General features: G+C 54.3%; 1 protein-coding gene across 6 annotated transcripts in view; it reads right to left on the reverse strand.

Annotated features, from left to right (window-relative positions):
• agap2 (ArfGAP with GTPase domain, ankyrin repeat and PH domain 2) overlaps nt 1-9,704 on the reverse strand; it is a 123,304-nt gene that overhangs the window by 33,586 nt on the left and 80,014 nt on the right. For all 6 annotated transcript variants that reach the window (XM_033015783.1, XM_033015781.1, XM_033015782.1 and 3 more), the window contains one exon: nt 3,841-3,926. Coding sequence is in view for 5 of the 6 variants with exons in the window: in XM_033015781.1 (XP_032871672.1) it covers nt 3,841-3,926 (86 nt within the window). In the remaining variant the exon portion in view is untranslated. The remainder of the gene's footprint in view (nt 1-3,840; nt 3,927-9,704) is intronic.

The following is a 9,704-nucleotide window of genomic DNA, read 5'->3' on the forward strand; positions in this document are numbered from 1 at the left end:
TCAAAGCTGCTCTTGTAGTCCTGGTGTTTATGTGGCCGGTCCAGTTGAGTTTCAAGTTAATGATGACCCCAGATGGGTGGGGGACCGCGTGGGTTTTCTCCGGGTGCTCTGTTTCCTCCCACATCCCAAAGACGTGCGGGTTGTAGTTTAATTGGCCTTAGTAAAATTGTAAATTGTCCTTAATGTGTAGGATAGCACTAGTGTTGGGGGTGATCGGTGCAGACTCGGTGGGCCGAAGGGCCTGTGTCTCTAACGTCTAAAGCTGGTGCTTCTGTGGTGCATGAAAGGGTAATCTTTGGGTAAAATAACAGATGCCTAGCAAAATGGCCACTGTGGGGCTCGAGTCAAAGCCTCCAGCAGAAGGGCAGCGGGGAAAAAAGATGCAACAATCAAGGTTGTGGGAGCGGGGAGAACAGAGGGATCAGGGAAAGGAAAAGTGTATTCAGCGGATCTGGCAATGGAGGAGCATTTTGGATGGCCCCAGTTTATGAATGAAGTGAGCCTTGGACAATTCTGCTCAGGAAGGACTTTGCACAATCCATAATATAAATCAAACGGTTAAATATAAATAATATCAATCTGAAATGGCTGCATTTCAGTCATCATTCTGTGCTAAAATTGTCATTTATTGAAGGAACAATGTCTGGCAGATGAGAGGGCACAGATTGTAGGAAATTGACCCATTATACGACAAGGGCAGAGCTCATTAATCAGCATATTAGTGGAACTGGTTATAATGCCCGTGGGCAGTTAAAATGAGACAGTTCAAATATTCAATGGCACTTAAAATTTTAATACTTCCTCTCTTCAAAATGCTAGATGAATGAAAGATCTGATATTATCTCCTCACAGTGACAAGATATCAGATGTTTATTCCGTTGCTGGTGATCAGCAGAGGACAAATGTTGTGCTTTGTGCATGAACTATAAAAATGACAGCGCTCTTGAGAGACGGCAGATCTTTACCGTCCCAGGACATCCCATCCCCAGACCCTCGGGGCCAGCAGAGAGAGGGGCCGGTGACATCCCCTGGATGGCACAGTGGTAGTATTGCTGCCTCACAGCGCCAGGGACCCGGGGTTGATCCTGTCTGTACGGAGTTTGTACATCATCCCTGTGACCTGCATGGGTTTTCTCCGGGTGCTCCGGTTTCCTCCCACACTCCAAAGACGTGTAGGTTTGTAGGTTAATTAGCTTCTGTAATTTGTAAGTTGTTCCGAGTGTATGTAGGATCGTGACAATAGACAATAGGTGCAGGAGTAGGCCATTCGGCCCTTCGAGCCAGCACCGCCATTCAATGTGATCATGGCTGATCATCCCCAATCAGTACCCCGTTCCTGCCTTCTCCCCATATCCCCTGACTCCGCTATTTTTAAGAGCCCTATCTAGCTCTCTCTTGAAAGCATCCAGAGAACCTGCCTCCACCGCCCTCTGAGGCAGAGAATTCCACAGACTCACCACTCTCTGTGAGAAAATGTGTTTCCTCGTCTCCGTTCTAAATGGCTTAATCCTTATTCTTAAACTGTGGCCTCTGGTTCTGGACTCCCCCAACATCGGGAACATGTTTCCTGCCTCTAGCGTGTCCAAGCCCTTAACAATCTTATATGTTTCAATGAGATACCCTCTCATCCTTCTAAACTCCAGAGTGTATAAGCCCAGCTGCTCCATTCTCTCAGCATATGACAGTCCCGCCATCCCGGGAATTAACCTTGTAAACCTACGCTGCATTCCCTCAATAGCAAGAATGTCCTTCTTCAAATTAGGGGACCAAAACTGTACACAATACTCCAGGTGTGGTCTCACTAGGGCTCTGTACAACTGCAGAAGGACCTCTTTGCTCTTGTTATAAAGGCCAACATGCCATTCGCAGTGCTAGTGTACGGGTTGATCGCTGGTCAGCACGGACTCGGTGTGGTTATTGCAACCAAGGCTGGAGCTGGCAAGTGCATCCTTTTGCCCTCTCCACTTCTCACCTTGGCTATTGTAGCCACCCTTCTCCCCACCCCCACCCACCTGGATCCACCCCTCACATGTAGCTCTTGTTGCCCTCCCCCTGCCCTTGCCCCGTACTCCCAGCTTCCTCCCCTCCCCTCCATCAATATGGTGCAGGGTCCCCCACCCAAAATGTCGCCTGCCAATGTCCCCCCCCCCCCCATACCTTCACACCCTACCCTTCCTTATCTCTACGTCTCCCTCTCCCGACTCTCAGTCTGAAAATGGGTCTCGACCCGAAACGTCACCCATTCCTTCTCTCCAGAGATGCTGCTGTCTGTCCCGCTGAGTTACTCCAGCACATTGTGTCAATCTTTGGTGTCAACCAGCATCTGCAGTTCCTTCCTACACATCCCTCCATTCGTGCTGCCTGACCCGCGGTGCTCCTTCAGCACTCTGTGTTTTGTTAAAGATTCTGTTGATCCACATTGTTGGTTTGGTTATTTTACTCGTGCAGTTTATCCCAAGTTGCCTTGGCAACACATCTTAAGCTTTGGATCCAAGTGAATACAGAAAAGAATGTCCTTTCATGTGAGAGCCCTCAGACAGCCTCACTGTGGATAAGCCGACAGTAACACAATGGCAGCAGACAGCACTCCCCTCCCCCCCCCCCCCCCCCCATGCCATGGTGAGATATGTTGCCATGGAAAGGCGGCACGTTGAAGATGGCCGTTGAACGCAGTGCGTGCCCAGTGACCCCAAGGACACGGCAGCACGCTGTCGCCACCGCCAACGCCCAGCTATCCTGCCAGACACAAGGTTATATGGACGGGAAAGGAATGGAGGGTTATGGTCTGAGCACAGGTATATGGGACTAGGGGAGAATACGTGTTCGGCACGGACTAGAAGGGTCGAGATGGCCTGTTTCCGTGCTGTAATTGTTATATGGTTATATGGTTATATGCTGGAATCATGAGCAAAACACAAAGGAGGAACTCAGCAGTCAGACAGTGTCTGTGGAGGGAATGGACAGGGGACGTTTCAGGCTGGGACCCTTCTTCACGACGACATTTCAGGTCATACACACAAAAAGCTGGAGTAACTCAGCAGTAAGACAGCATCTCTGGAGAGAAGGAATGGGTGACGTTTCCCAAAACATCATATATTCCTTTTCTCCAGAGAAAACGAACCCACTGAGTTACTCCAGCTTTTTGTATCTAGCTTTGGTTTAAACCAGCATCTGCTGTTCCTTCCGAAACATTTCAGGTCAGGTCCCTTCATCAGACAGACAATATTTCGGGTCGGGACCCTTCTTCTGACTCGACAGATGATGTTTCGGGTCGGGTCCCGTCTGCATGACCATGTTTCAGGTTGGGACCCTTTTTCAGGATGACGTTTCAGGACCTGAAGTATGAAACAGGGTCCCGACCTGAAACGTCGCCTGTCCATTCCCTCCACAGATGCTGCCTGACCCGCTGAGTTCCTCCGCCACTTTGTGTTTTGCCCAATTATTCTTGGACCTGCTCATCAGGCACTGGGCCTGTACTCGCTAGAGTTTACAACGATGAGGGGACACCTCTTTAGTCAGAGGGTGGTGAATCTGTGGAATTCATTGCCACAGACGGCTGAGGAGGCAGTCAATGGATATTTGTGAGGCAGAGATTTTCAGATTCTCGATTAGTACGGACGTCAAGGGTTATGGAACGAAGGCAGGAGAATGGGGTTGGGAGGGAAAGATAGATGAACAACAATTGAATGGCGGAGTAGACTCAATGGGCCGAATGGCCTAATTCTGCTCCTAAGAACTGAACTCATGAACCTATCCACTCCTATTCTCAGCAAGGTGAAGACAAGTTGTGTGGGAGAGCCGGGTGTGGGGATCAGACCCTCCCCTGGATCAACCACTCACCTGTGTGTCAGGGGGACCTCCTTCATCTCTAATCAGCAGCAAGTGGCTCTGACCATTGACATTGATTTCTTTCTTGTATCGACCACCTGGCAGACACAATGGAAAGGAGATGTTAAACCTGTTCAAGACAAATAGACGGCAATTATTTCTTCTCCCGACTGTTTCAGTTTTGCTGCTGCGACGCATGGGATGCAACGTCCGACCGGCTCAAACCTTGCGATGGAAGTCGGATGGGCACGGAAACAAATCAGTGTCACTGCTGGAACAAGCCCTTGACAAGCTCATTACTCCTCTGATGGGTTCAGCTGTGGCTCAGTGGGCCGCACTCTGGTGCCGGCGAGTCAAAGGTTTCCGAGCTTGTGCTGAACTCCACAGCTCTGAGCACAAGAGCTAAGGATGATGCTCTAGTCTAGTGATGAGGGAGCGCCGCACTGTGGGGGGGGGGGGGTGGGGGAGCACTGTGTGTGGGGGGGGGCGGGGTGAGGGAGCACTGTGTGGGGGGAGGGGGGTGGGGGAGCACTGTGGGGGTGGCGGGGGTGAGGGAGCACTGTGGGGGGAGCACTGTGGGGGGGAGCACTGTGGGGGGGAGCACTGTGGGGGGGGGTGGGGGTGGGGGAGCACTGTGGGGGGAAGCACTGTGGGGGGGGGCACTGTGGGGGGGAGCACTGTGGGGGGGAGCACTGTGGGGGGGAGCACTGTGGGGGGGAGCACTGTGGGGGGGGAGCACTGTGGGGGGAACACTGTGGGGGGGGAGCACTGTGGGGGGAGCACTGTGGGGGGGGCGGGGGTGGGGGAGCACTGTGGGGGGAGCACTGTGGGGGGGGAGCACTGTGGGGGGGAGCACTGTGGGGGGAGCACTGTGGGGGGGGAGCACTGTGGGGGGGAGCACTGTGGGGGGGAGCACTGTGGGGGGGGAGCACTGTGGGGGGGAGCACTGTGGGGGTGGCGGGGGTGGGGGAGCACTGTGGGGGGGGAGCACTGTGGGGGGGAGCACTGTGGGGGGGAGCACTGTGGGGGGAGCACTGTGGGGGGGGGAGCACTGTGGGGGGGGAGCACTGTGGGGGGGGCGGGGGTGGGGGAGCACTGTGGGGGGGGGAGCACTGTGGGGGGAGCACTGTGGGGGGGAGCACTGTGGGGGGAGCACTGTGGGGGGGGAGCACTGTGGGGGGGAGCACTGTGGGGGGGGAGCACTGTGGGGGGGGAGCACTGTGGGGGGGGGAGCACTGTGGGGGGGGAGCACTGTGGGGGTGGGGGAGCACTGTGGGGGGGGAGCACTGTGGGGGGGGAGCACTGTGGGGGGGGAGCACTGTGGGGAGGGCGGGGGTGGGAGAGCACTGTGGGGGGGGAGCACTGTGGGGGGGAGCACTGTGGGGGGGGAGCACTGTGGGGAGAGCACTGTGGGGGGGGAGCACTGTGGGGGGGGAGCACTGTGGGGGGGAGCACTGTGGGGGAGAGCACTGTGGGGGGGAGCACTGTGGGGGGGGGAGCACTGTGGGGGTGGGGGGAGCACTGTGGGGGGGAGCACTGTGGGGGTGGCGGGGGTGGGAGAGCACTGTGGGGGGGGGAGCACTGTGGGGGGGGAGCACTGTGGGGGGGGAGCACTGTGGGGGGGAGCACTGTGGGGGTGGCGGGGGTGGGAGAGCACTGTGGGGGGGGAGCACTGTGGGGGGGGAGCACTGTGGGGGGAGCACTGTGGGGGGGAGCACTGTGGGGGGGGAGCACTGTGGGGGGAGCACTGTGGGGGGGAGCACTGTGGGGGGGAGCACTGTGGGGGGGGAGCACTGTGGGGGGGAGCACTGTGGGGGGGGAGCACTGTGGGGGGGGAGCACTGTGGGGGGGAGCACTGTGGGGGGGGAGCACTGTGGGGGGGAGCACTGTGGGGGGGAGCACTGTGGGGGGGAGCACTGTGGGGGGGGAGCACTGTGGGGGGGAGCACTGTGGGGGGGGAGCACTGTGGGGGGGGAGCACTGCGGGGGGGAGCACTGTGGGGGGGAGCACTGTGGGGGGGGGGGCGGGGGTGGGAGAGCACTGTGGGGGGGAGCACTGTGGGGGTGGGGGAGCACTGTGGGGGGGAGCACTGTGGGGGGGGGCGGGGTGGGGGAGCATTGTGGGGGGGCGGGGTGGGGAGCATTGTGGGGGGGGGGGGTGGGGGAGCACTGTGGGGGGGGAGCACTGTGGGGGGGGGCGGGGGTGGGGGAGCACTGTGGGGGGGGGAGCACTGTGGGGGGGCGGGGGTGGGGGAGCACTGTGGGGGGGGCGGGGTGGGGGAGCACTGTGGGGGGGGCGGGGGTGGGGGAGCACTGTGGGGGGGGAGCACTGTGGGGGGGGGCGGGGGGGGGAGCACTGTGGGGGGGGGAGCACTGTGGGGGGCGGGGGTGGGGGAGCACTGTGGGGGGGCGGGGGTGGGGAGCACTGTGGGTGGGGGAGCACTGTGGGGGGGCGGGGGTGGGAGAGCACTGTGGGTGGGGGAGCACTGTGGGGGGGCGGGGGGTGGGAGAGCACTGTGGGGGGGGAGCACTGTGGGGGGGGCGGGGGTGAGGGAGCACTGTGGGGGGCGGGGTGAGGGAGCGCTGTGGGGGGGGCGGGGGGGGGAGCACTGTGGGGGGGCGGGGGTGGGGGAGCACTGTGGGGGGGTGGGGGTGGGGGAGCACTGTGGGGGGGGGCAGTACTGTGAGAGCGGTAGTGCTGAGGGACTGTTGTGTTGTGTTGTGTGTGTGTGTTTTTTGCGCCTTGCCATTATAACCTTTATTGACAATAGATCAATATTATTAAATCCCTTTGCATTTGTTGGCACATTTGGCATGTCATCCAATTTGAAATGAGAAAATACTGCTGCGTTGACAAATGAAACATGCTTGGACGACTACAAGTGAGAGTGTGCGAGGGACTTCAGTATCCATGGGTCACGTAGGTCATTTATTTATCCCAAACAATTCACACTCCAAAAAAAGGATTTTGTTCTTTCAGCCACACCATTTTAAAGCAAGGAGTACTTGGGACTCATGACTGGGACTAGTTTAAATGTCAGAACAAATCTTTTCACCCATGCACCATGCTGGTGTACAGATGGATAAAGCCCAACACATCCAAGCTGCTCATACAACTGCCCTTCCAAGTTCACATTTTTACGGGCTAGTATGTAGCTAGTCGGGAGAGGCAGTACTCAGGGAGTGCCGCACTGCATGAGAGGGAGTGCCGCACTGCATGAGAGGCAGAGCAAAGGGAGCACTGAAATGTGGGAAGGACAGTACTGACAGAGCACCACACTGCCAGAGGGGTCGTGCTGAGATAACGTGGATGGTCACAGTCTTTCTCCCCAGGGTAAGGGAGTTGAAAACCCAATGACACAGGTTCAAGGTGAAAGGGGAAAGATTTAATAGGAACCTGAGGGGCAAGGTTTTCACAGAGGCTCGTGGGTATGTGGAACAAACTGCCAGAGGGTACATAGATAGAAAGGGCACAACTTCAATGTTTAAAATACACTTCGAAAGGTTTACAGGGATGAGGACCAAATGCAGATAAAATGGGACTAGCCCAGAAGGTACTTTGTTCAGCGTGGATCAGCCACACTGAATTGCCTGATTCCATGCTGCATAATTCCATAACATATTACAGGGGGTTGAGAGGGAATGCTAGATCAGCCATAATCGAATGGCGGAGCAGACTTGATGGGCCGAACAGCCCAATCCTGCTCCTATTTCTTACGGTTTTAAGAGGATCCAATGAAGGACTATAATTGGTGGGATTCAGTACACATTTAACCCGCTGGAATAAAAACAAAAAACTTTGGTAAAATAATAAAACAGTATCAGCAATCCCCCCCTCCCTCAAAATAACAATGTTAAAAATCAAAATCTGTTCCACAGTCAGAGTCTCGAGTCGCTCACAAAAATCGTTTGCACTAACTTCATAAAGTTAGAAATGGTCCAATTTGATGGGAAGGCTGCATGCAGGCCAAGTAAATATACTGGGTCTGGAACAAGGAAGCTGAGCTACAGGGAACTGCTGTGACTGCACCACATCCTGTTAGAAGTGAGCTTGTTTAACCGCATCCTGTTAAAGTGAAGCAGACTGTCTGAATAAAATCAATGTTCACTTTATACTGTCTCGCACGCTCCTTTCACAAATTAATAAAGAATTTTGTTTTTTAAATAACAACTCTCGCGCATTATCGATGAACTCCACTTCCAACCTCGGCAAGACCTCTTTGTTGGAGCTTTTATGTAACCCAGAACCACTTTAAAAAATGATTCTATCCGCCTTCCTTTGACAACATCTCTCAGTCCGCTCGGAAGCAGATTTTCTATGAGCCCTGTTGAATGTGTGTCTCCAGAACTGTGAGCGTCTCCCGAAATGGACCATTTGCCTCCCAGATGCAGGAAGTCCAGGGGCAGGAGACCAGAGTGGAAACAAGTGATGTGCTTCATTTCTATTGAACACCAGCGCTTGTTGTGAATATAAAGATCAACCAAGCTAAGGAAGGGCTAGGTGGGGCAGCAGCAGATCACATGATGAAAGCACCAGGGATATGTCTAACTAGAGGCACAAGAGACTGCAGAGGTTGGGATCGAGTGCTGGAGGGACTCAGCGGGTCAGGCAGCATCTGTGCAGGGAATGAATAGATGACGTTTTGGGTCAAGATCATTCTTCAGATCAATGTAGAACCAGAGGGTGGGACGGTGGACGGAGGGAATGGAGACGAGCGTTAGATGAGGGGAACTGGTTGAGTCTCTGTTCCATGAAGAAGCGGAAGGCCTGAGACCTTCCTGTTGGGGAATGGAAGTGCCACAGTGTCGGAGAGAGAGTGCTGAGAACTTCAACTCAGTTGATTAATATGTGACACTTCAGCAAACATCTTTTGCAAGTTTAGACACAATAACACAAGACCTGTACCACATTAGCAACCCACAGCTACCTCTTCTTAAAACTCAAATTAATAAGAACACCTTCTTCAACAAATCAATGTGGGACATCGTTTAAACTTGCTCATGTGCTCATTTAGCTCCCAATCACTGCTCTCAGCAGTTGTCCAAACAGCGCAAACCTGACTGACCTCACGTAGTCGGGGGAAGATTTTTACATTCTCTCTTGAACAAGGTGGTTGTTCTTTTACTGCTGCGGATGGACCACTCAGAGTGATAATGGGTGGCTATTTAGATAAACGCCTGAGACAACTGCACTTAGCAGGGAAGTTGGCCCAATCCAAAGTTGTCTCTCCTTTGCCTGAACTTTTTGCTGGTTACTGGCTACTGATTTCTGGATGATGAGCGTAACTGTATATATACGTGTGTGTGTGTGTGTGTGTGTGTGTGTGTGTGTGTGTGTGTGTGTGTGTGTGTGTGTGTGTGTGTGTGTGTGTGTGTGTATGTGTGTGTGTGTGTATATGTGTGTGTGTGTATATGTGTGTGTGTGTGTGTGTGTGTGTGCGTGTGTGCGTGTGTACGTGTGTACGTGTGTGTGTGTGTGTGTGTGTGTGTGTGTGTGTGTGTGTACGTGTGTGTGTGTGTGTGTGTGTGTGTGTGTGTGTATGTGTGTGTGTGTGTACGTGTGTGTGTGTACGTGTGTGTGTATATGTGTGCGTGTGCGTGTGTGTGTGTGTGTGTGTGTGTGTGTGTGTGTGTGTGTGTGTGTGTGTGTGTGCGTGCGCGTGTGTGTGTGTGTGTGTGTTGTGTGTGGTAGTTGACAGTGTACTATGTTTACTACATATTGTGTTGTGCTGCTGCAAGTAAGGATGTCATTGTTCTATCTGGGACACATCACAATAAACCACTCTTGATTCTTTACTCCCATCCTCCAGAGCACTAGGTATCAAGACGCCAGCATCAGGTGTGATGTACAAATGAGAAGGTTTGCATTTATATGGC

The sequence above is a fragment of the Amblyraja radiata genome, chromosome 46 (assembly GCF_010909765.2).
Source record: "Amblyraja radiata isolate CabotCenter1 chromosome 46, sAmbRad1.1.pri, whole genome shotgun sequence".
Taxonomy (NCBI): Eukaryota; Metazoa; Chordata; class Chondrichthyes; order Rajiformes; family Rajidae; genus Amblyraja; species Amblyraja radiata.